The following is a 26,504-nucleotide window of genomic DNA, read 5'->3' on the forward strand; positions in this document are numbered from 1 at the left end:
AGCCGTACACAGGCAGCCTGGACAGTAGTCAGGACCTGCTCAACTATAGGCTGAGCAAGTGCCGAATGGTGGTGGAATGTGCATTTGGACGTTTAAAAGCGCACTGGCGCGGCTTACTGACTCGCTCCGACCTCAGTGAAAAGAATATCCCCATTGTTATTGCTGCTTGCTGTGCGCTCCACAATATCTGTGAGAGTAAGGGGGAGACCTTTATGGCGGGGCGGGAGGTTGAGACAAATCGCTTGGCTGCTGATTACGCGCAGCCAGACACCAGGGCGGTTAGAGGAGCACAGCAGGGCGTGGTGCGCATCAGAGAAGCTTTGAAAACGAGTTTTGTGACTGGCCAGGCTACGGTGTGAAACTTCTGTTTGTTTGTTTCTCCTTGATGAACCCTCCGCCCTGCCACCTGGTTCACTCTACTTCCCTGTAAACCAACCACCCCACCCTCCCCTCCCACCTTCGAGCACCGCTTGCAGAGGCAATAAAGTCATTGTTACTTCACATTCATGCATTCTTTATTAATTCATCACACAACTAGGGGGATAATTGCCAAGGTAGCCTGAGAGGGGTGGGGGAGGAGGGAAGGAAAAGGACACACTGCAGTTTAAAACTTTACCACTTATTGAAGGCCAGCCTTCCGATGCTCGGGCAATCATCTGGGGTGGAGTGACTTGGTGGCCGGAGGCCCCCTCACCGTGTTCTTGGGCGTCTGGGTGAGGAGGCTATGGAACTTGGGGAGGAGAGCTGTTGGTTACACAGGGGCTGTAGCGGCAGTCTCTGCTCCTGCTGCCTTTCCTGCAGCTCAACCATACGCTGGAGCATATCAGTTTGATGCTCCAGCAGCCGGAGCATCGACTCCTGCCTTCTGTCTGCAAGCTGACACCACCTATCATCTTCAGCCCGCCACTTGCTCTGTTCATCCCGCGATTCAGCCCGCCACCTCTCCTCTCGTTCAGATTGTGCTTTTCTGTAGTCTGACATTGACTGCCTCCACGCATTCTGCTGTGCTTTTTCAGCGTGGGAGGACATCTGGAGCTCCGTGAACATATCCTGAGTCCGCCGTTTTCTCCTTCTAATCTTTGCTAGCCTCTGCGAAGGCGAAACATTTGCAGCTGGTGGAGGACAAGGGAGAGGTGGTTAAAAAAGACACATTTTAGAGAACAATGGGTAACTCTTTCACGTTAAATTTTGCTGTTCACATTACACAGCACATGTGCTTTAGTTACAAGGTCGCAGTTTTCCTCTTATATTGAGGGCCTGCCGGTTTGGTGTGAGAGATCACTCACGCAGTGCCAGGCAACAGAATTCAGCTTGCAGGCAGCCATGGTAAGCCACAGTCTTTTGGCTTTTTTAACCCTCATAACATGTGGGAATGGTTTCAAACAGCAGCGCCCTCATTTCCCATACCAAGGACCTGTTGGGTTGGCCATTTAAAATGGGTTTGCAATGTAAAAGGAGGGGCTGCGGTTTCCGGGTTAACATGCAGCACAAACCCAACTACCCGCCCCCCACACACCCCCCCCCAATTCTCTGGGATGATCCCTTCACCTCTCCCCCCCCACTGCGTGGCTAACAGCGGGGACCATTTCTGTTCAGCTGAGCAGGAACGGGCACCTCTGAATGCCCCCTTAATAAAATCACCCCATTTCAACCAGGTGACCATGAATGATATCACTCTCCTGAGGATAACAAAGAGAGATAAGGAATGGATGTTGTCTGCATGCCAGCAAACACCGGCACCATACGCTGCCATGCTTTGTTATGCAATGATTCCAGACTACGTACTACTGGCCTCTCGTCGTAAAGTGTCCTACCATGGCGGACGGGATAAGGCAGCCCTCCCCAGAAACCTTTTGCAAAGGCTTTGGGAGTACATGAAGGAGAGAAGAACAGGAGTACTTGTGGCACCTTAGAGACTAACAAATTTATTAGAGCATAAGCTTTCGTGGACTACAGCCCACTTCTTCGGATGCATGAAGGAGAGCTTTCTGGAGATGTCCCTGGAGGATTTCCGCTCCATTCCCATACACGTTAACAGACTTTTCCAGTAGCTGTACTGGCCGCGATTGCCAGGGCAAATTAATCATTAATCATTAAACACGCTTGCTTTTAAACCATGTGTGATATTTACAAAGGTACACTCACCAGAGGTCCCTTGTGTGCCCTCAGGGTCTGGGAGCATGCCTTGGGGTGAGTTCAGGGGTTACTGGCTCCAGGTCCAGGGTGATAAACATATCCTGGCTATTGGGGAAACCGGTTTCTCCGCTTCCTTGCTGTGAGCTATCTTCATTGTCTTCATCATCATCATCATCTTCCGTGTACCCCGAACCCACTTCCCTGTTGCGTGTTTCTCCATTGACGGAGTCAAAGCACACGGTTGGGGTAGTGGTGGCTGCACCCCCTAGGATGGCATGCAGCTCCACGTAAAAGCAGCATGTTTGCGGCTCTGCCCCAGACCTTCCGTTTGCCTCTCTGGCTTTGTGGTAGGCTTGCCTTAGCTCCTTAATTTTCACGCGGCACTGCTGTGCGTCCCTGTTATGGCCTCTGTCCTTCATGGCCTTTGAGATCTTTTCTAATATTTTGCCATTTCGTTTACTGCTACGGGAGTTCAGCTAGCACTGATTCGTCTCCCCATATGGCGAGCAGAACCCGTACCTCCCATTCTGTCCATGCTGGAGCTCTTTTGCGATCCTGGGACTCCATCATGGTTACCTGTGCTGATGAGCTCTGCGTGGTCACCTGTGCTCTCCACACTGGGCAAACAGGAAATGAAATTCAAACGTTCGCGGGGCTTTTCCTGTCTATCTGGTCAGTGCATCTGAGTTGAGAGTGCTGTCCAGAGCGGTCACAATGAAGCACTGTGGGATAGCTCCCGGAGGCCAATAGCGTCGAATTCCATCCACTCTACCCCAAATCCGACCCGCAAAGGCCGATTTTAGCGCTAATCCCCTCGTCGGAGGTGGAGTAAAGAAACCGGTTTAAAGGGCCTTTTAAGTCGAAAGAAAGGGCTTCGTCATGTGGAAGTGTCCAGGCTTAATTCAATTTAACGCTGCTAAAGTCGACCTAAACTCATAGTGTAGACCAGGGCTATGTGACAGAAAGGATAGCGTCAAATAAAGTAAAAATCTTAAATAAATCAAACTGTCCCATAAAATCTCTATGGATAGAAAGAACAGAATTATCAGACTCAGATGGCCCTGATATATTGAGGAAGAGTCAACACAGCTTTTGTAAAGGGAAATCATGCCTCACCAATCTGTTAGAATTCTTGGATGGGGGTCAATAAATATGTGGACAAGGGGGATCCAGTCAATATAGTGCACTTGGACTTTTAGAAAGCCTTTGACAAGGTCCCTCATCAAAGGCTCTTAAAAAAAGTAAGCTCTCATGGGATAAGAGAGAAGGTTCTGTCTTGGATCAGTAACTGATTAAAAGATAGGAAACAAAAGGTAGGAATAAATTATCAGTTTTCACAATGGAGAGAGAAAGCAATAACGGGGTTCTCCAAGGATCTATCCTGGGACCTGGGCTATTCAACATATTCATAAATGATCCGGAAAAGGGGATGAAAAGTGAAGTGACAAAGTTTGCAGATGATAGAGAATTACTCATGATAGTTAAGTACAATACAGACTGCGAAGAGTTACAAAGGAATCTTACAAAACTGAGGTACTGGGTGACAGAATGTCAGATGAAATTCAATGTTGATAAGTTCAAAGTAATGCACATTGGAAAACATAATCCCAACTGTACATACAAAATGATGGGGTCTAAATTAGCTGTTACCACTCAGTGGCTAGTTCTCTGCAAACCATTGCTCAATGTGCAGCGGCAGTCCAAAAAGTGAACAGAATGTTCGGAACCATTAGGAAAGGGATAAATAATAAAACAGAAAATATCATAAAGCTACTATATAAATCCATGGTACGCCCACACTTTGAATACTATGTGCAGTTCTGTTCGCCCCATCTCAAAAAATACATTAGAATCTGAAAAGGTGTAGAGAAATGCAACAAAAATGATTAGGGATATGGAACAGCTTCCACATATGGTGGTATTAAAAAGACAGTAACTGTTCATCTTAGGAAAGACACAACTAAGATGATAGAGGGTCTATAAAATCATGAATGGCTTGGAGAAAGTGAATAAGGAAGTGTTGTTTACTACGTCACATAACAGAAGAACTAGGGGGACACCCACTTCACACAGCGCACAGTTGTCGTGGAAAAAGTTACCCAGGCAATATTTTTGATCAGAGACTCAAGCCTGAGGCCTGTTTATTGCAATAGATATCAACGCGCTGGGGTAGCAGTCTGAGAACTACTACTCTGATCCAAAGTACAATTTGCCTTTTTAAAGCCGAAAACCGCAGTTATATTACACATTGCACGTCATTGACAGGAATAGGAGAGTCTTTCTGGTGGTTTTCGATACTGTCATTTCTTTGCATCATTTGGGGTGCCTGTTACTTAAATGATCCAGGCAGGGTACAATTACATAATGGGGTATTTATGCAATTGGATTGGGGGGGGCATGATTAGTTAATTTAGATAATTACTGCATTGCTTATTGCTTTACACAAGCGGTTATTATATTTCGCCAGCCATGAACACCCACTTTATTATTGCTGCAGCTGGGGCTTTTCATTCTTTTTCTCCCCGCCCCCCCCTCCTCTGGTCATAACCTTTGATAGTTACTGGCAGAGAACATGACACTTAGTTTGGATCAGGCCTGTGGCCTGCAGCGTGGGCCTATGTCGATTTAAAGCCTAAACTAATAGGGCTGGCTAGATTTTTCCCCACACAGTCAATCTATGGAACTCCTTGCCAGGGGATGATGTGAAGGCCAAAATTATAACTGGGTTCAAAAAAGAATTAGATAAGTTCATGGAAGATAGACCCATCAATGGCTATTAGCCAAGATGGCCAGGGATATAACCCGATGCTCCAGATATCCCTAAACCTCCAACTACCAGAAGCTGGACTAGACAACAGGGAATGGATCACTTCCAATTTCCGTGTTCTGTTCATTCTCTTGAAAGCACCTGGCAGTATCAGAAGACAGGATACCAGGCTAGATGGACCACTGGTCCGATCCAGTATGGCTATTACTATGTTTTAACAAAGTAGGTATTCACCCATGAAAGCTCATGCTCCAATACATCTGTTAGTCTATAAGGTGCCACAGGACTCTCTGTTGCTTTTTACAGATCCAGACTAACACGGCTACCCCTCTGATTATGTTCTTAAGCACCCTCAGCAAATTCGCAGATGACACTAAGCTGGGGGGAGAGGTAGATACGCTGGAGGGTAGGGATAGGGTCCAGAGTGACCTAGACAAATTAGAGGATTGGGCCAAAAGAAATCTGATGAGGTTCAACAAGGACAAGTACAGAGTCCTGCACTTAGGACGGAAGAATCCCATGCACTGCTGCAGACTAGGGACCGAATGGCTAGGCAGCAGTGCTGCAGAAAAGGATCTAGGGGTCACAGTGGACGAGAAGCTGGATATGAGTCAGCAGTGTGCCCTTGTTGCCAAGAAGGCTAACGGCATGTTGGGTTGCATTAGTAGGAGCATTGCCAACAGATGGAGGGAAGTGATTATCCCCCTCTATTCAGCACTGGTGAGGCCTCATCTGGAGTACTGTGTCCAGTTTTGGTCCCCCCATTACAGAAGGGATGTGGACATATTGGAGAAAGTCCAGCGGAGGGCAATGAAAATTATTAGGGGCCTGGGGCACATGACTTACAAGGAGAGGCTGAGGGAACTGGGGTTATTTAGTCTGCAGAAGAGAACAGTGAGGGGGGTATTTGATAGCAGCCTTCAACTACTTGAATGGGGTGGGATCTAAAGAGGATGGAGCTCAGCTGTTCACCGCCCCCTCCTCTTTTTTGGCGAAGGGGTGAGAAAGTTGAAATGTGGTGTGTAAAGGTGTAGAGATACTGCTGTGTATTGTGGAGGGGTTAAAATACTGTAAATAAACTCTGCAGTGGGGTTTACAAGCAAGGGCTCTGTGTGGCCTGTGTTGTGGAAGAGGTGGGGTGCAGCACGCTGCCCCATCACAGTCTCTCCCATCCTGGATTGAGTTCTCTAACTAGTTGGCTATTGGGCATAAGAGGTGAGATGGGGGCTGGCACTGCTACCACCACCTTGGTTTTTTGCAAGACGGGACCGATTTGGCTTGGGTGCCTGGGTCCAGCAGAGGGTTTGTAGCTGTGAATCCCAAGCAAAGGAAGGTGCCTCCTTCTAGCCCAGAGTTACCCCCCCTACTTCCCTAAGAAGGTGGGGTTTAGGCCACTTCCCTTCTCCTCACTCTATTCTATTGGGTAGGTTCAGTGAGGAGCTCCCCAAATCCTAAGAACCGGTTCCCTACCAGGTCTTCGGTGGCACTTTGGCGGTGTGGGGGGGGTCTTCACTCGCTCCGGGTTTTCGGCGGCATTTCAGCAGCAGGTCCTTCACCCGGAGCGAGTGAAGACACCCCCCCCACTGCCAAAGTGCCACCGAAGACCTGGTAGGGAACTGCGTGGTGAGTACAAGCCCCACGTGCCTGTCTCCCCCCATCCCACCCCTCCCACCCATCCAACCCCAACCCATGTCCTGCCCCCGACTGCCCCCCTCAGAACCCGCAACCCATCAACTCCCCCGGCTCCTTGTCCCCTGAGCACCCCCTCTCGAGACCCCCCACCCTAACTGCCCCCCAGGACCCCACCTCCAAACCACCTTGCCCCACTCCCTGTCCCCTGACTGCCCCGACCCCGACAGACCCCCGCGACTCCCATGCCTATCCAAGCCCCCCCTGTTCCCTGTCCCCTGACCCCCCCTCCAACTGCTCTCTGCCCCTTATCCAACCCCTCCTCCCAGCCCCGGCCCGGCCCCCTTACCATGCTGCTGTGTAAGGAGCTGCGCGGCCGCTGGACCTTGCAGCCCCACCCCCTTACCATGCTGCTCAAAGCGGCAGGAGCTGCAGAGCTGCCCAGAGTGCTGGCGCCGGCAGTGCGGCGCGCTGGGGCTCTGCAGGAAGGGGGGAGGGGCCGGGGGAGCCTCCCCAGCTGGGAGCTCAGGCGGGTCGGGCAGGACGGTCCCACGGACCGGAGTTTGCTCACCCGCCCACCCCTCTAGGAACCGGTTCTACACCAGCTTCTAAATTTAACAACTGGTTCTTGCAAACCGATGCAAACCGGCTCCAGCTCACCACTGGGTAGGTTGGGCATCTCCCCTGCTCAGCATGCTGGCTTTTGTGGCTCCCATTCTTGGGCACTGTAATGCTCCCTGTGTCCTGGGCACGGAGCCTAAGGGCTGGTCTACACTGGGAGGGTGGGGGGGGAATCGATCTAAGATATGCAACTTCAGCTACCAGAATAGCGCAGCTGAAGTCGACGTATCTTAGATCGACTTACCTCCCGTCGTCACGGTGCAGGATCGACGGCCGCAGCTCCCCCGTCGACTCTGCTTCCGCCTCTCGCCCTAGTGGAGTTCCGGAGTCGACGGGGAGCGCGGTCGGGGATTGTTCGCTACCCACCAATCCGGCGGGTAGTGTGGACGTACCCTAAGTCAAGGCTGGAAATTCCACTGAGCGGTAGCGCAGCTGCCGTTAGATGCTGCAAGGCTGATGCTCAGTCACCTTCTGGCTCTAGCGTTGAGTGCGCCATGCAGCGCCCTTTAAATCTAGGGCAAAATATTGCCACCTTTCTGGGCTATATTCATGCTCAGTGTTTGGAAGGTGCAGGATGTTCAGTGTTTCTCCTTGGCCTCAGTTCTTAAACCTCCCCTCCCCCCAAAAAACCAACCTGCTGCTTTTCTCTCTCCTCCGGTGACTCCGACACCACTGCATCATTTAGACCAACTCCAGCAAGGACAAGTGTGATATTGCTTTAAATACAAGGGCCTAGGACGCTAGGACTCCAGCTATTTGTGCTGTAACTCTGCTCCTGCGTGAATTCTAGCGTTTGCTACTCCCCATGGTGATGTGAAGCATCCCAGAACTGGGACGAGCCATTCCACATCTCTTTGAAGGGATGGGATTCAGACCATTGGCGGGGAATAAATATTTAGCACTCATGGCAGCAGCCAGATTGGGTCCTCTTTGAGCTAGGAAAGGAATGCATGTCAGCCAGTTAGGGAATAGCAGAGACTCCACTCCCGCCTGTCAGGGAGAAAAGCTTACACCGCACTCAGGCCTGTTGGTCTGACACTGCAATAGTTCTTCCCTCGCACTTTCGTTGCCACACTCCCAAACCTACCCCACCCCGTTGCTGTGGGCCAGCACCGCTAATGTTTAGAAATCTCTATGAAAACTGTGAGCAACATGATCTCGCCTCATTCAGCACCCTGCCCCCTAGCTGCCTCAACTTCCCTGCTCTCAGGCTTTCAAATCATGTCCCAGATGCTTGGGCAAGTCAAATATCCCTTCCAAGAGATGGTATTAAAACACCCCAGGTCAGCTAAACAGAACAGACACCCGCAACTTCATGCTGGGCCTTTCCTGGATTGCTAGGGGGTGCCTTACCAGGGCCTTGCCCTGAGCAACTCGGAGCGATAGAAGGGAGACCCCCCGTCACTAAACAAGGGCAAGTGTCCAATCCCCTCTACGCTGTCGGCTTGTCAATACCCCCTTTCCCAGAGCCGGCTCGTTCTCCTGAATGCTTCCCTCAAATGCTCCCTTTCAGGAGCTTCTGCCCCTCCCGGCCGGGCACTTTTACCAGCCCCTCTCTCTGGGAAGCATGGGGAGCCCCTTCCCCAGTCCGCTCTGACTCTGGCTCGCCTGTACGTTCCCCTTTCTCTTTGTAGTGGGACATCAAGCCCCAGCTCTTTCTTTCAGCCCCCACAGCTCTCTGCTCAGGGGAGCGCTGCCAGCCCTGCTCCAAAGAGGCCTCCTAGGGCCTTCCTGGGCCTTCCTGGGCCCCCTCTCACGGGCAGCTTTGCCTGGGGCTACCATCGCGTGATGCCTGGTCACCTGCCCCAAGTCCAAACCCATCACGTGCCTGGCAGACGGGCTGAGCCCAGCCCCCGCCCCGGAAGGACCAGGCTACCCTATGACACAGGTTTCTGGGCTGGATTCACAAAGGGATGTGGGCACCTAACTGCCTTTTTCGGTAGCCAGTTCAATATTTAGGTGCCGCTGATGTTCCCAAAAGCCCTGCTCAGCCGCCATCTCAATGCCCACAGGCGCTAAGTTCACCTGGTGGGCAGCCTTGTGTGCCTAAGTCCTGCTGCTGCCCCAGCAGGGTGCTCCAACCAGGCAATTCCCTGCCTCTCTCCTGTGAGGGACCCGCTCTGGTAGTGTGCTCCGATCTCACCCAGCCAGGTGAGTGGGGATGTGCCCAGGCGTCAGGTGGGCAGGCTGCTTGCTGGGGAGAGGGAAGATCCAAATTCAAGTCCCTGCTCTGTCTGCTTTGGAGAAGGGACTTGAACCGGGCTCTGGCATCTTCTAGTTGAGGGCTCCAGTCGCTGGGTTAGAGTCAGTCCCTCCCTTGCTTTCTCTGAGCCAGGTGAATGACTTTAACAGGAGAGACTGAGCCATCCCCTCCCCTGACTATCCCACAGGCCGGTGCCCAGGGCCTCTCCTGAGAGCTGGGAGCCCTGGCTGTGAGTCCCTGCTCCAATCAGCCAGAGCAGGGCTTGAATCTGGGTGTCTCACAGCTCGGGGGGGGCGCTGGCTGCTGGCTGTAATGGGAGGGGCCCCTTTCTGCTCTTTTCATGAGAAGGGGCTGAGCGTGGGGGCCAATGCCAGGAACAGGTTCATGACTGAGGTGCATGATCTGAGACAGACCCATGGGAGTTAGGTGCCTGCACCCCACCACCTTCCTCTGGTTAGCTTAGGTGGCTCCTGCTTTGAGATTCCCTTTCTTAGCCACTAGCTCTCCCCATGCATTGTATGGGGAGCCTGGGCCCCTAACTCAGGGCTGGAGGAGTGCCCAGGCGTTAGGCTTTCAAATAGCACAATGTTAAAGCGCACCAGGAAGCCAGCCCTGCACTTGCGACCCCCCCCCCCCCAAACCTGTCCTGTGACCTCCCTGGTGGTCACAACCCCCAGGCTGAGAAACACTGCTTTGGCTTGACTAAAAAGCAACAGAGGGTCCTGTGGCACCTTTGAGACTAACAGTTAGTTAGTCTCAAAGGTGCCACAGGACCCTCTGTTGCTTTTTACAGATTCAGACTAACACAGCTACCCCTCTGATACTTAGCTTGACTAGTGACTCTCACCAGTACAGTGGGAACTGAACTTTTGGGTACACTAATGATTCCCACCCCTTGGTTTGGTCTAAAGCAGTGGTTCTCCACAGAGCCCCGGCTCTTAAACAGAGCCGAAGAGTCGGGGAGGAGCAGAGCCGCAGGGGCTGGAGCCTCCAGCCGCCGGGGCTCTGTGTAACTGACACAGTGTCAGTTACACAGAGCCAAAGAGGAGCAAAGCCTCCAGCCCCTGGGGCTCTGTGTAACTGACATAGTGTCAGTTACACAGAGCCCCAGCCGCTGGAGGCTCTGTTTAAGAGCCGGGCTGCCCGAGAGCTACCGGCTTCGGGCAGCCCCCTTGCCTCCGGACCCTGCGCCCCCAGCCGGGCACTTCCCCTCCCAGGCTCCGGCGGCGCAGGGTCCGGAGGCACGGGGGCTGCCCGAAGCTGGTAGCGCTGGGGCAGTCCGGCTCTTAAACAGAGCCTAAGAGGAGCAGAGCCTCCAGCTGCGGGGGCTCTGCTCCTCTTCGGCTCTGTGTAACTAATACAGTGTAAGTTACGCAGAGCCGCCGGAGCCCCGGAGGGGAAGTGCCCGGCTGGGGGCGCAGGGTCCAGAGGCATAGGGGCTGCCCAAAGCCTGAGCGCTACCGGCTTCACGGTTTGCTGGGCAGCCTCCAGACCCTGCACCCCCGGCTGGGCGCTTCCCCTCCCGGGCTCCAGCTGCGCTGGGGAAGCGCCGGCTGGGGGCGCAGGGTCTGGGGGCTGCCCGGGAAACCGTGAAGCTGGTAGCACTGGGGCAGCCCTTTCCCCCTGGCTGGGAGTGGGAGGGAGGAGGGGGCGGAGTTAGGGTGGGGAAGGGGCGGAGTTGGGGCAGGGCTAGGGGTGGGGAAATGGGCGGGGCCAGGGCCCGTGGAGGGTCCTCTTTTTTTATTTATGAGATATGGTAACCCTAGGTTAGAAAGAAAAAGTTTGAGAACCCTGGTAAAGCCAAGTCATCTCAGTAACTGCATTGCCACACGTCACTTCCTGAGCTTAGAAACTGGAGGACAAATAATACCCATCCAAAAGCTTTTTAAAAATACAACAGATGGGACAAAACCCCTCCGGTCATGAAACTGCCCCGGGGTCTGCCATGTGCAGAAGGCCTGCAAAATAGCCAGCAACCTTTTAAAGACAGTTATTGTGAAAGGGAAGAAAAGATCTATGTTGTCATAGTGAATGCTTTGGATGGGCTGTGAGTGAGGTGGTGAGCATGTGCTAAGAGTACCCCATGCTGACAAAAACAAGCTGAAGAATGTGACCATCTACTTCGGGTTGTTTGGCTTGGCATGCGGGTGGCTGGATGGGGGTCATTGGGTGGGGGCTCGTTTGGCCTTGAACTGACTTTAGTGTGACCAGAACACAAATATTTTCAATTTTAACAGAAAGTTTTAATTTTATTAATACATCAGAAAAATATTCCTTTTCATTTAGTGACATTTATTAGACACACTTCAGATAAAATCAAAGGTTCTTGGCATGATCTAGTAATTATGGATGTCCTCAGTTCTCCTCTGTGGTGACTTTCAATGCTGTGTGTTGAGTTGAGCAAGCTCAGGTTAATGACACATCTGGTTTTCTGTTCCGGGAACCTAGAGAATGTTAATGCTGGCACTGAGTGTGCATACGGGGATCAGAAGAAAAGGAAATTTTTCACACTATCATTCTGCCTTTCGTAGTAGCTTTGCTCAGAGGTCCTTAACTGGTTCTGCTCTGTGCAGCTGACATTACATTTATACGCCATATGGAACTCTAGTCCACACAGGGTACAGCTGCTCTCCTCTTAGCCACTGTAAAATACGTTACAAGAGCTGTATAAACTTAGATATCATTATTTTTTTTCTGGTTATGTACACTTTAAATAAAACACCATGTTAAATAGCAGGATGTTACTTTGGATCATAAAATCTATTGTGAGAAGGAAAAGCAAAATCAGTTGTTTTCAGTGCGTAGGGAAAAAGCGAGTCATCTTCCTTAGTCTCTAACAGATCCACACTCTGAAGGGAGCCCTTCGGATTTTCTCCACTCTGCAAGGCGCTGCTTAAACCATTTCTAGAGAACAGAGAATTGTACAAAGATGAATATTTTGAAGGAAATTAGAATGATGAACTTAACAACTTCTTTGCATTGCTATAACTTTCTATTTCATTGCAATCACACATAAGGTAAAATTTTTGGAAATGCCTATGTGATTTAGGAACCTAAAGTCCACCAAAAATCAACAGGAATAAAGTCCCTAAGTCAGTTAGGTGCTTTTGACAGTGTTACCCATAGTCTTACATTCCTGCTTTCTAAAGACTCTGTCAGTAGGATCTAGCTTTCCAATAGTCTGACATCACATCCAGATGGATGCAGGATGGGAGAAAGCATCAGAGAGAATGAGAGATGTGGCTGTCTTGCAGCAAGGGTTTGCTTTGATACCAGGTGTGCAGTGGTCCTGTGCTCCCAGTTAGTGTAGACATCAGAGAGTGGGGAAAGGAACGTGGGTCACTGGACTGAATCTTTTACATATAAAATAGGTCTGAAAGCTCCCTAGGGCAGGGACTATAGCCCTAATCCTGCATGGGCAAAGTACCTGCAGGCAGCTTTGTGCACAATGGGAGTTGGTGTTTGTACATCTCCAAGCACACAAATAGGGCTTGGTTGGCAGTAGCGAGTACAAGTGTATGTGCATATTGAAGGCTGTGATCACAATGCACTTTAATATAAGTGTGGAAATTATCTTCACTATCGGACTAAATTCTGTCTTTTTGCTGCAGATTTTGCAGGACAGATAATCTAAGTCACATTTTTAACACTGGCATTTTTGATTTTCTAATTCACAGAAGTAAGTATTGCCTAAATGGCCAGAATATGATTGGCACTGCGTGAGCTGCAATGCTGGAAAACCTGGAGTAGTGAAACTACCCTCGTCCTCCAATCCAATGGTGGGACCAACATATGCTTTAGATGACAAGGGTGGTAATCAAAGAGGAAACTATTTCAAAGTGCACAAGGAAGAAGCAGAACGGCTCTCTGCAGATATAAGTACAGTTTGGTTAAAAATTTAGATCCCTGTGGTACAGGTAGGCTATTTTCTAGGTTCTGCACCTTTAAGAGTAAAGTGAACTCCCTAGCCTGTCTGGAGGGGCGTGCCCTGTGAGTTAGCCCAAGATGGCAGCTAGTATAGAGTGAGTCACACACACTGTGCTCTCCACAGGAGACTGCATATTGTTTTTTCTTTGTTTCCTGTTTCCCTTAATCTAAAATAAATCATCCCCAGTGGATGCCTACTATACAATGTTATAATGCCTCAGCTCTGCTGTATTCCCTTAGTGTTTGCCTTTGCCACCTTTTAACACTTACATAATCAAATGTGTACTGTCAATAAAAAGCCAGCAGCTGAAATAAGTCATCCATACGGACAGTCCAATGTTGCTCTTTGTCTGTGAATAAGCACAGCACTCCTATGCCTGTGATCTACTAGGTTGCTGTTAGCAGTTATTTTTGGAGCTATTGTGGTCACTAGAAACACCAGCGCCACAACACTTTTCCTAAGAGCATTGTAGCATCATTAACAGGGATATCTTGGCCCAACTTCAGCCTGGTAACTAGCTACTTAAACTTCTCCCTGTCAGTTCAATTAGATGGACTGTTTGACATGTCCTGTGCTAAACAGTTGACTAGTTACCACTTTGGACTTCAGCAGTAATCTCTCTGGTGTCTGACCAGTGACTGCAGGGCAAGGCAGATGGAAAACACTGATATTAATAGTATTAGACACAGTACATGTGCTATGTAACTAAAACCTCAGTCTTGATTTATTACATAAACAACCCTTTTTGCAAATATCCTCAGCTCTGTAGGAGTATTTCAGGTTCAGGAGCAGACAAGCTTGTCTATGAAGGTCACATTTTAATGTGCAGTAATTTTCACAAGAGAGACATGGGTTCTGTGTGCCCTTTGCCCTGTGTGGTGTTTGATCGTTACTTTGTAAAGAAAGAAGAAGTGAAACTTCAGAGCCATAGCACATCTCTAACAAACTAACACACAGCAGCGCCTCTGCCCAGCGTCTGATGTCACCGTTTAACCAGGGAAATAAGTCTCTTAAGGGGAGACTCCAGTGAGGAGCATGGATTCTCTCTTGTAGCTTGTTTTAATCAGGAGATCAGCATGAAGAGGCTTGTGTGTGACTGATTCCCACCCCGCAGCAGACCTGGAACCAGCAGCGCAGTGTGGTGTTAGACATAAAGACCTGCACTGCTCCCCTCTGAAGTATTACTTTCACTCACTGATGTTAGTTGCACTCTGGGTAAACTGAAGAGGGAGAAGGAATGAATATTGCACCAGCGCCACTTACGCAGGCCAGGCCAGAGACTGGTCTCACTATATTTACACCATTGTGACTCCATTGACTGCAATGATACTTCTGAGTTACATGGTGTGAGATCTGAACTGGGCCCTTTCCATTCCACTTCCCCTGAGCTCAGAGACAGCCTGCAGCACCGGGCTATCTCCCCTTGTAAGTATTCTCACACTTCTTATCAAGCTGTCTGGACCGGGCTATCTTGATTATCACTTCACAAGTTTTTTTTCTCTTACTTAATTGGCCTCTCAGAGTTGGTAAGACAACTCCCACCTGTTCATGCTCTCTGTATGTGTATATATATCTCCTCAATATATGTTCCATTCTATGCATCCGAAGAAGTGGGCTGTAGCCCACGAAAACTTTTGCTCTAATAAATTTGTTAGTCTCTAAGGTGCCACAAGTACTCCTGTTCTTTTTTGGGGGCGAAACCGTTTTCCTGGGGTGGCTTTCTCTTTAGATGCAACTTTGGCAATTATCAAATGGAAATGGCCCAGTGGGTGCTTCGCTGTTCCACCCTCCTGGGTCTGCTCATTGTGCTTGGTCTCTGCGCTATGTGGGGCTCATCTGGCCCCCTTCGCTGTACTGGCCTCCCAAGACCTTAAGAAGAGAAGTAACAATCATAGTCTCGCTTTTCAGCCTGCAGGAGAACTAATTTAGTATGATTGGGTGTATCTGTGTGTGTGTGTGTGTGTGAGAGTGAAACACTTACTGGGGGAAGCTGTCTAACAGCTGACGTTTGTCTTTCATTGTGTGAGTGGCTAGGTCTGCAGTCACTCTTATCTCTGGTGGGAGTGAGTCTAATGTAGACCTAGCTGCTGGGGATGATCTGTTTCCTGGCCTCATGCGCTTGCCTCCTATTGGCCAGCAGTTCTGTGCTCCGGTAGGATGTAGCTGTGGTGCAGAGCAGAACACCAGGACTGTGTGTTCTCAGTGACCCGTGCTGCTGCATTGTGTGTATGTGTATGGACTGGAACGTTCTCAGGGCTGGTGGCGTCAGCCCTAGAGAGAATGAGCTGCATCAATTCAGCCTTGAGCTGGCCACGAAGGCATGGATCACTGTGGGCAGATCTCTGCCCAACAGCACGGGGCACCATCTTCTGGCCAGCCACGGGGGGAAGGGAGTATAGTGGGGTGTCCTGGCTGTATGGGCATTCAAGTGCACAGAACAGGCCAAGAGTACCGCTTGGCCCTGGCCTGATCTAACAAGGTGAGGGCAGGGCCCCAAGGTGGCGAGGAATGGAAAGGAGGAAGCAAGCTCTTCAGATGGGGAACTTTTCCACTGAAATGATCTGAATGTGGGAGAGCTAATGTCTCCTCACACAGCCCTAAGGCCTAGAGAAGAGTATGGCAGCTGTCTTGGGAAGTAGTAGTAGCCCTGTTCTCCCTCTTCCCCTATATATTCACAGGTCTTCTCCAGAGAAGAATGAAAACAAACACATTCGTAACGCCCAGGGGAGGAGGAGGAGATACTCAGCCCACGCTGAGCGTGTTAGTAGGTTACACCCAGAGTATCGGCCTGCATGTCCTTGTGTCTCTGGGTACTGAATGAACTCAGGCTGCAGTGTGCCTGGGGGAAGCTCCTGACTCTACCGGCTGTCCTGACCAGAGCTGGTTCCGCAGTGCGCAGGAGCTGTGCTGGTGCAGCGTCAGCCTGTCTGCCCTGCTCAGCCCTGGGAGCGAGCTCTGGTCCCAGATAAGGGAAGATCGTACTGGAACCAACCACAGGCCTCTGACCTCGGGTCAAGGCTGGAGGCAGGGCGGCTCCAGGCACCAGCTAAAGAAGCAGGTGCTTGGGGCGGCCAATACCAAGGGGCGGCACTCCGGCCGCTATTGGGGCGGCACGTCTGGGTCTGTGGCTGGCAGGGTAATTCGGCGGTGGGTCCCTCAGTCCCTCTCGGAGCGAAGGGCCTGCCGCCGAATTGCCGCCGAAGAGTGGAATGGCACGATCGCGCTGCCGCGGCTTTTTTTTTTTTGCCGCTTGGGGCGGCAGAAAACCTGGAGCCGGCCCTGGCTGGAGGCTGTGGTGGGCCATGTCATGCTGCTAATGGTGTGCCATTCTGCGGGAGGAAATGTCTCTCTGACCTCAGCGGGGAAGCTCCGGCCATGCCCATTGCCAACCAAATGCTTCCGGGGAAGGTGTAAAGTGCAACTAGCCACCAGTGCAATGCGCTCCCCGAGAGAGGGAATGGTTCCTGGCCCTGGAGCCCCCCGATGGATGGCTAACCCTGGAATGGCAGCCCTGCCGGGCACAGCAGCTGTGTTCTTCTGGCTGGCCCTCTTTGCCTTGCAGCTCTCCAGCCCAAGCTACTCCCACAGGCTAATGAAATGCTGCATCGCAATTTATTCCCATGGTTCCTTTTAAACCAGTTGCTTTTCTAATGTCCCTGGTGCCCTTTCATCCTGGTGCTAACAGCAGGCAGCTGCTACATGTGGCTGGCTAAAGAGCAACACATCAAGGGGCCTTTAAGGCCCAGCTCTGCACTGGGAGGCAGCACTGAGGTGCATGGCACCAGCTTGTGCCATGGGGAAGCTGTGCCTAGGAACCTGCGTGCTGGGGGACTGTGTGCGCTGCACCATCCCTAAGGAGAATGCCGCATGCTCTTCCCGGTGCACCCAGCTAGCCTGTGCTGGCCGGGGGCTCCCTGACGCCATCTCCTCCCTGCCCTCTCGGGGGGTGCTTGGGAGCACAAGCAGGAGGGGTGGGTCGGAGGCTTTTTGGGTATTCCCCTCCCGCCAGCGCCTGCTCACTTTTGCCTTAATCCATATCGTAAGATGGCAGGATTGTCTCTGCCTGTGTCACGCTGAAGCCTCGAATGTCTGAGCCAGCGAGAAGCAATGGCAGCAGTGACAAGCCTGGCTGAGAGCTTTTTGTTCAGAATATCACCAGGTTCAATCAGCCCTGGGATTTGCGGCCTGCTGCTGTGCAGTCTGTAAGTTCTGACTTTATGCATGACACCTGGGTGCCAGCATGGCCTTTCAGCTACGCACTAACGTTACAGTGATGAGCTCCAAACCGTTACGTGAGCCGGGCCCAGGGCCGCCCAGAGGATTCAGGGGGAGCGGACATATAAGAGGTACCACCCGCTGCGGTGCTTGTACTCACCGGGCGGCGCTCTGAGTCTGCGGCAGTGGTGGGTCCTTCACTCGCTCCGCGTCTTCGAAATGCCGCCGAAGACCCGGAGTGACTAAAGGGCCCGCCGCCGAAGACCTGGACCACCGCTGGGTGAGTAGCCAGGGAAGGGATTCTTGGCCAGGGCTCGCGGGGACCCTGCGGAGCCCGGGGCCTGGGGCCAATTGCTCCACTTGCCCCACCCCGGGCAGCCCTGGCCGGGCCTTGCCCCAAACACACGTGGCTCACAAGTAGGAGAGGTGCAATAAAGCAGTGATGCCGCGAGTGAGTGTGTGTCTGTGTGAGTCTGTCCCAAGCAGTTCCCCAAGAACAATCTATGGCCTGGAGTCTCTCAGCCGTGAGCGTGCTGTGTGTGTGGACAATCCCCCAAAGACTCTGTGTGCATGCACAGCGCTCCCGGGACAGTCTGGCCCACCCCTCAGTCCTGACCCTGCATCCTGCAGCCAGCCTGGCAGCTCCCGCCGCCTATTGAAGGAGCTTCCAGGGTTTGTTTGACCCCTTTTAGTCCACAGAGAATTCAGCTGATGCGACTGGTCTGATCTAAAGGGACAGGAATGAGGACACAGAGAGTTAAAGGGACCACAAAGCTGCCGGCTGGGGGTGGGGTGGTAAGACTGAGAGTAGGTGGGAAAAGGAGAGAACAGCCAGCGGGAAAGGGGCCATTGTTAAGGTGCTGTAACTGGACAATGCAGGCCAGCAGTGTAAGTGCAGAGACAGCCAGGGCTGCTGCTGGGAACCCACAGTGGAGCCTGCCAGCCCAGCCTGGAGGGGAAGTGACAGCTATTCAGCCTCCCCAGGAGAGCGAGCGGGAACAGGGAGAGAAAGAAACATGCTTGAAAGGAAGAGAGAGAGAGAGAGAGAGAGAGAGAGAGATGCCAGACAGTGAGCGAGAAAAGGGGCGGGCCAGGCAGGCTGGTGGGAAGGGACGGAGCCCTGGGGTAGCAAGGGCAGGTGAAGTTCTGGGGGAGCAGGGCTGGGGAGGCAAATGAGGCTATGGGATGGAGTAGGGGAGCACTTATGGGGATATGGGGGGTGGGATGGGAGCAGGGCCATGGGTGTGTGTTGAGCGTAGGGTATATGGGGCTGTGGCATGGGGCGAGGAGTGGCGGGGTGGGAGTCTGGTGTGAGATGGACAGCATAGTTATGGGGGAGAGCGGTGAGATTATGGGGCTGTGCTCTAGACAGCAGGGTTATGGCAGTGTGATGCAGCTGTAGGAAGGTGTGTTGTGAGATGATGAGCAGGATTATGGGGCTGTGGGGTGGAGTGGGTCAGAGCTGTAAGGTTATGGGGTGAGGAGGGAGTTATGGGGTGGGTTATGGGGTGGGTCAGAGCTGTAGGGTTATGGGGTGAGGAGGGAGTTATGGGGTGTGGTGTGGAGTGGGTCGGGGCTGTAGGGTTATGGGACGAGAAGGGGGTTATGGGGTGTGGTGTGGAGTGGGTCGGGGCTGTAGGGTTACAGGGCAAGGAGGGGGTTATGGGGTGGGTCGGGGCTGTACGGTTATGGGGTGAGGAGTGGGATTATGGGGTGTGGTGTGGAGTGCGTCGGGGCTGTACGGTTATGGAGCGAGGAGTGGAGTTATGGGGTGGGGTGTGGAGTGGGTCAGGGCTGTAGGGTTATGGGGTGAGGAGTGGGGTTATGGGGTGTGTCAGGGCTGTAGGGTTACGGGGCGAGGAGGGAGTTATGGGGTGGGGTGTGGAGTGTGTCAGGGCTGTAGGGCTACGGGGTGAGGAGGGAGTTATGGGGTGGGGTGTGGAGTGTGTCAGGGCTGTAGGGTTACGGGGCGAGGCGGGAGTTATGGGGTGTGTCAGGACTGTAGGGTTATGGGGCGAGGAGGGAGTTATGGGGTGGGGTTGTGGAGTGAGTCAGGGCTATAGGGTTACGGGGTGAGGAGGGAGTTATGGGGTGTGTCAGGGCTGTAGGGCTACAGGGCGAGGAGGGAGTTATGGGGTGGAGTGTGTCAGGGCTGTAGGGTTACGGGGCGAGGAGGGAGTTATGGGGTGTGTCAGGGCTGTAGGGTGACAGGGCGAGGAGGGAGTTATGGGGTGGGGTGTGGAGTGTGTCAGGGCTGTAGGGTTATGGGGCAAGGAGGGAGTTATGGGGTGGGTCTGGGCTGTAGGGTTACGGGGAGAGGAGGGAGTTATGGGGTCGGGTGTGGAGTGTGTCAGAGCTGTAGGGCTACGGGGTGAAGAGGGAGTTATGGGGTGGGGATGTGGAGTGAGTCAGGGCTGTAGGGCTACGGGGCGAGGAGGGAGTTATGCGGTTGGGTTGTGGAGTGAGTCAGGGCTGTAGGGTTACGGGGCCAGGAGTGGAGTTATGTCATGGGATGTGGAGTGGGTTGGGGCTGTAGGGTTACGGGGCGAGGAGGGAGTTATGGGGTGTGTCAGGGCTGTAGGGATACGGGGTGAGGAGGGAGTTATGGGGTGGGGTGTGGAGTGTGTCAGGGCTGTAGGGTTATGGGGCGAGGCGGGAGTTATGGGGTGTGTCAGGGTTGTAGGGTTACGGGGTGAGGAGGGAGTTATGGGGTGGGGTGTGGAGTGGGTCGGGGCTGTAGGGTTACGGGGCGAGGCGGGAGTTATGGGGTGTGTCAGGGTTGTAGGGTTACGGGGTGAGGAGGGAGTTATGGGGTGGGGTGTGGAGTGGGTCGGGGCTGTAGGGTTACGGGGCAAGGAGGGGAGTTATGAGGTGGGGTGTGGAGTGTGTCAGGGCTGTAGGGTTACGGGGCGAGGAGTGGAGTTATGGCATGGGATGTGGAGTGGGTCTGGGCTGTAGGGTTACGGGGCGAAGAGGGAGTTATGGGGTGGGGTGTGGAGTGTGTCAGGGCTGTAGGGCTACGGGGCGAGGAGGGAGTTATGGGGTGGGGTGTGGAGTGAGTCAGGGTGTGTGGGGGAATGGGTTTCTGGGCCGAGGAGCAGGGCTGTGGGCGCTGGGGCACTCACCAGGGTCTGCTCTTCGGACAGCCCTGCCTCGGCTGCGATGAGGCAGAGGGTAGTAGGGTCTGGGTGCTTGTTGACCTTGCTGAAGTTATACTCCAGGATCTCCAGCTGCTCCTCCGTGGGGCCCATCGGCTGCTCGGTGGCCATTTCCTCTGCACAGGGCACTGGGAGAGGGACCTGGGGAGAAGGGGGTTCTTCCTGAGCCCAGAGCAGAGAGTGAAGCTGCGTCCCCTCCGGCCCTGTGCTGCTGGTGCTCAGCTCAGCCCTTGACCCCCAGTTCCTGCCTGTCCCCCCACAGCCAGCTCTGCCCAGCAGCCAGAGCGGCCGTGTTAGCAGGGCACCGCTGCCGTGCAGCGCATGCAGCACCTGGTCTCTGAGCCCGGCGGGGCCTGCGTGCGCTGGGACTGCAGCACTGTCAAACGCCAGGGGAGTCTCATGCTGGGGGCTGTCCCAAACCAGGCTAATCTGAATGAGTCAGATTTAGTGCCCTGGCTCATTGGGACCCCCCCGCAAACACCTTCATCCTAGGCAGGGGAGAAACAGCCGCCAAAGATACCTGAATGGAGTAACCACCCTCCCGATGCACAGGCCCAGTGGGCTAGTTAATGCGAAGCAACCCGCACCCAGGGCAGTGCTCAGTCTGCTACTTGTAAACCAGTCAGAGGCTCCATATCATTGTATACCCTGTTCCCACGAGCCCCTTCACGGGTAACACCAGGAGCTGCTTCCCCGTGAGCAAAAGCAGTCATCCTTCTGCTGGGAGCTGGCACTGACCCTTCACCGCGTGGTAGAGGGGACAGACTATTGGGCAGTGTGATGACAACTGCTCAGCCCAAAGATTAGCAGAAAGGCATAACTGGAATTGTTTAGGGGGATCTGGAACAGAGGAAACGGGGGGAGAGTGTTAGCGAGTTCCCCTCACTGTGTATCTGCTTGAGATGTAATAGCCTGTAGAGCAGAAAACACCACCTCTTCCATGCTGAGTCTGGGCTCTGCTGGGCAAAGCTCTTTCGCCATGTTTACAGTTCCAGCAGACTCCTGCAGGGCCGATTCCTGATCAGAGCTCTAGGCGTTGGCATCGCTCGCTGGGGATGTTACAGGAATGTGCATGACTCTAGTTATAGCACTGGGAGAGCCAGTCCTCTGGATCCCGTAGTGCCCTGCAAGCCTTGGTAACAAATTAGTGCATTAAGGGTAACTGCTAAGGGGGAAAAATGCATTGTGCTTTTTGATTGTCTGAAAGGTTTTTTTATGGCATGCTTTTTTCCTTGGGTGTATCAGCAATAGAAGGGCTTCCCTGCGTGGCCGGACTCCTTATAGAACCACTGCATTGGAGTGTGACCTATTGGCCGTGATTAGAGCAGCGTGGGAAATGATTTCCCTTCCCAGGAGAACTGTCCAGAGTTCAAAAGACATTTCTGTCTCAAAACTGGCAGAAAAGTCAAAATGTCAAAAATTTTCACAAACTGAAAAATCTGCATTTTGTTTCAGATTGGGTCAATTGAAATGTTCCATTTTGATTTTGATCTTTCTCTGAAAACCTTTTTTTAAACTATAAATTAACTTAAAAGTTGACCCAAAGTCATTTTAAACTGAAAATGGGATTTTTCATTTTGAAAATGTCAAAATGGGACATTTTTGACAATTGTGATTTTTCTCCCAACTTTTTTTGAAAGGGGAAATGTGTCAAACCTGCCCCTTTCCCAGGAGACGTTTGGGTTTTGACAAACTGGAATTTTTCCAACAAAAAAAGTTATGTGAAAAATTCCCACCCAGCCGTACGTGGGACATGATAATGGCAGGACAAGTTTTGCTCCCTCGGGGTCGGTGGGAGCCTTTCCAACCTCTGGGTGTGCATAAGGAGGGGACAGAAGAAAGCAAACAGGGAAGGGGGCTCTGTCGCTGTTTGGAGGGGTGAGAAGGACAGGATGGGGGAGGGGGGTGGCTGCGGATGTGAGGCGGTTTGTGTGAAGCCTGTGTATGAGTTCCCCTGAGGGAGTTGGCGTATGTGTGTGTGACTGGAGCTGAGGGTGACCAGAGAGCAAGTGTGAAAAATCAGGACAGGGGTGTGGGTAGCAGGCGCCTATAAAAGGCAAAGCCCCAAACATCAGGATTGTCCTTATAAACACAGGCCAGCTGGTCACCCTACTGAAACTGGGGCCAGGGGGAGGTGTCTGCATGGGTGGGTGGATTTTCGGGGGGAGGCAGTGTGAGATTTTGGGGTGGGGTCTGCACAGAGAAGATGGGAGCAGCACAGAGAGGTTGGAAAGGGGCACATAAGCGCAGGAAGGAGCACAGAGGATCTACACATGGGGAAGGAGGTTTAGCCCGTTTTCTTGAATAGAAAGTCTAGGCCCAAAAGGATTCACTAACTAGCCATGCTTGAAGCAGGGCTGGGATGCAATGGATCCAGCTGGCTCCCACCATGTCTATGTTGAACAGTCCCCTTGTGCCCCCATTCCATTATTTCTCCTGCAGGTCCACCTTGGCGTGTCCCAGTCCTGATTTTGGTCACTGCACATGCCGACTCCTGGTCTTTCCCATCCTCTTCCCCCATCCCTTGTTTATTAGCATTGGTAATGGTGTATGGCCAACATACAGACCTGTCCTCAAAGATTTAAGAATATGAGGAACTTTCCTCACATGAGTAAAGCTCCATTGGACTCAATTATTCACATGCTTAAGTCTTTGCAAATGCAGATCTTTAGCTTGCAAGCCCCTTAGCACAGGGACGCTCCAGTATTTTAGTTTTTGGTCCGTTAAGTGTCATGTTCTCCTATGTCACTTCAACAAATGAGAAGGCCGGGGCAGATTCTACTGTCAGTCAAAGCAGTGCATCTCCCCACGCATCCCAGGGCCCCATGGTTTGTTCTCAGTGATCCCCACAAGTACTTTATAGTTCTACTGGACAGCTCCCGCTGGGCTCTCAGGGGGATGAACATCCATTCCCAAAGAGCCCAACCTACACAGAAGGAATGCAGTCCTCCAGGAAAGCATCAACTGAAGTGCAAGATTTTCCACACCTGAGATCACCTTGGGGAAACGTTACCCAGTGAGCTTCCAAGGCAATACATTTTCTTGGCGCCTAAACGACTCCGACACAACGTTTGAACTACTGATTGTGGAAATATTTCTTGTATGTACTAAGCCTGAATTTCCCAGGCCCATCTTCAGTTTCATTGCTAGGGGATTTCTGTAGTATCTTGACACACTTCTCATTCTAAGGCTGAGCAAGTCACACTATTTCACATGGTTGTGACACGTGTTCATCCCCTGTTAGAGAACTGCAAAACAAATGTTTGTTTGCTAGCTCTTAGACACCAAGAGGACATAGCTGCATAAACTCTAATCTTAACAGCTCCAAAAGCATTCCTGTGTTCTCCCAGGTTACCGTTCTGTTCGTAGGCCCTAGTACACAGAGTTGGGGGCAATATTTCATGCAAAACCTTTGTTTGCCCAAAAAAAAAAAATGCAGATTCGGGTCAGCCAAAACAATTTGTGAATTCAGTAAATTGTTCTGGTTGAATTTTTTTTTCCCTTGGAAAGGATGGAACAGTTTGTTTCAGCAGTTTTGAAATGAAATGTTTTGACTTTTCATTTCAGAAAGGCAGTTTGTATTGGGATGTCCCTTGGTCACTGGGCAGGTGACCTGCAAAGCGCTGACCTCTGCTACCACTCAGCAGAGGGGCAAAACCCTAATTTGTGCATCACTCTACAAGCTGTTGCACAGGCAGGGGATGCAAAGGCCACCTGAGGCCCAGGGCTGTGGAAATGTGTCCTGGCAATGTGCTGTCACCCGAAGCAGTGCAGGCAGAGTTGTGTGATGTATTAGTATTGCTCTCCAAGTACCACCGAGAACCGCAGTAAAGGAGTCAGAGCTCTTAGCTGCCCCTGTGCCTGGGACATCCCTCCTGAGCCAGGGCCAGCACATGCTTGGGGCGGCACATTTTCAAGGGCGACATTCTGGCCGTCTTTTTTTTTGTTGTTGCTTCGGGCGGCTAAAGCCTAGAGCCGGCCCTGGCAGCAGCAGCGCGTCACCCTGGGGCCACTGCGGTTTGCGTCAGGGAGCAGAGCCCGCACCTTGTGGCTGGGCTGGGCAGGCTCCTAGCGGGGGACACTTGGGCTGGGGGCCGCCCCCCGGGGCACACGGAGTCGCCTGCAGATGAGGCAGGGCGGCTGCCCCCCCAGCGCGGCAGCCGGGGCTGGGCGAAGCGGCCCAAGCTGGCCAGGGACTGTGGCAGGGTGGCCAGAAGCAGCAGTGGGGCCAAAGAGGGCGGGGCGCTGCCGTGTGGGGTCTGCGTCCCGCTCTCCGGGGCTCCACTCCCTCTGGGGCTGCCCTGTCCTGGCTCCTCAGACCCCTGCCGGGGCAGTTCCCCGGCTCTGCCGTCCCGGGTCCTGGCCGGACCTGGAAGCAGAAGCCCTGGCTGGAGGGACCCTGGGCTGAGGACCGGGAGCCCCACTGCTTACCCCGACCCTGCCAGCGCCGGACCGGCTGGAGGCGAGGGAGGAGCGGGCGGAGTCAGCACTAGTGGCGTGAGCCCAGCACTGGGGCGCAGGGGCTGCAGGTGAGGGGTGAGAGCCCAGGGCTGGGGCGGCAGGGGGTGCGGGTGGGGTGGGGGTGAGAGCCCAGGGGTTGGGTGAGAGGCAGCCAAAAAGTGTTTTGCTTGGGGCGGCAAAAAACCTAGAGCCGACCCTGTCCTGAGCCCCTGGCCTATACAACTGCACCTGCCTTCACATCCATCCCCAAGAGCCACATCTTCCCTTGGGCCTTACCCTGCCCCAGCTGTCATCTAGGGCATTGCCCCCAAATGTCCAATCAAACATAATGTCCAGCGACCCTGATTTCTACCCTGGTTCAGTCCAGCTCTATGGCTAGAGCTGGACCCTATATAGAAGCCGCGTTGTAGCCTAATGTTGGATGATGGTTTGGGGGCTCAGTGTAACAGTCAGGCTAGACAGAAGGAACGAGCTGTGGCAGGCTTCCCTTACACGGGTTGCACGTGTCACGGTGGGGAAGTGGGATACCAGGAGGAATCACGAGCAGGAGAGCGCAAGAGGGGAGGACTCCTGCCTCATACTAAGCCCTGGTCTACACTACGAGTTTAGGTTGAATTTAGCAGTGTTAGATCGATTTAACCCTGCACCCGTCCACACGACGAAGCCATTTTTGTCAACTAAAAGGGCTCTAAAAATCGATTTCTGTACTCCTCCCCGACGAGGGGATTAGCGCTGAAATCGACATTGCCGGGTCGAATTTGTGGACGCAATTCGACGGTCTTGGTCTCCGGGAGCTATCCCAGAGTGCTCTATTGTGACCGCTCTGGACAGAACTTTCAATTCAGCTGCACTAGCCAGGTACACAGCAAAAGCTCCTGGAACTTTTGAATTTCATTTCATGTTTGGCCAGCGTGGCGAGCTCATCAGCACAGGTGACCATGCAGTCTCAGAATCGCAAAAGAGCTCCAGCATGGACCAAACGGGAGGTACTGCATCTGATCACTGTTTGGGGAGACGAATGCGTGCTATCCGAACTCTGTTCCAAAAGATGAAACACCAAAATATTTAAAAAAATCTCCAAGGGCATGATGGACAGAGGGTACAATAGGGACCCACAGCAGTGCCGCGTGAAAATTAAGGAGCTCAGACCAAAAACCCAAAGAGGCAAACAGCCACTCCGGGTCAGAGCCCCAGACATGCCGCTTCTATGATGAGCTGCATGTCCATGGACACCTGCAAGGGGGGAGTCTCACGCAACAGGGATGAGGATTTTGGGAACGAGGAAGATGAGGAAGTGGAGGAGGATGAGGATAGTGCACAGCACGCAAGCGAAGAAACCATTCTCCCGGACAGCCAGGAACTGTTTATCACCATGGAGCCAATACC

The 26,504-nt window shown here is 52.7% G+C and overlaps 1 protein-coding gene across 3 annotated transcripts in view; it reads right to left on the bottom strand.

Annotated features, from left to right (window-relative positions):
• Positions 1–11,568: 11,568 nt before the first annotated feature.
• The window catches only part of HOPX (HOP homeobox), a 30,507-nt gene continuing 15,571 nt past the window's right edge, over positions 11,569–26,504 (bottom strand). For all 3 annotated transcript variants that reach the window (XM_054030763.1, XM_054030762.1, XM_054030764.1), the window contains exons 2-3: positions 20,625–20,798; positions 11,569–12,260 (exon numbers count right to left, since the gene is read on the bottom strand). In XM_054030763.1, coding sequence (XP_053886738.1) covers positions 12,183–12,260; positions 20,625–20,768 — 222 coding nt within the window. In that variant the 5' untranslated portion in view covers positions 20,769–20,798 and the 3' untranslated portion in view covers positions 11,569–12,182. The remainder of the gene's footprint in view (positions 12,261–20,624; positions 20,799–26,504) is intronic.

The sequence above is a fragment of the Malaclemys terrapin genome, chromosome 5 (genome assembly GCF_027887155.1).
Source record: "Malaclemys terrapin pileata isolate rMalTer1 chromosome 5, rMalTer1.hap1, whole genome shotgun sequence".
NCBI lineage: Eukaryota > Metazoa > Chordata > Testudines > Emydidae > Malaclemys > Malaclemys terrapin.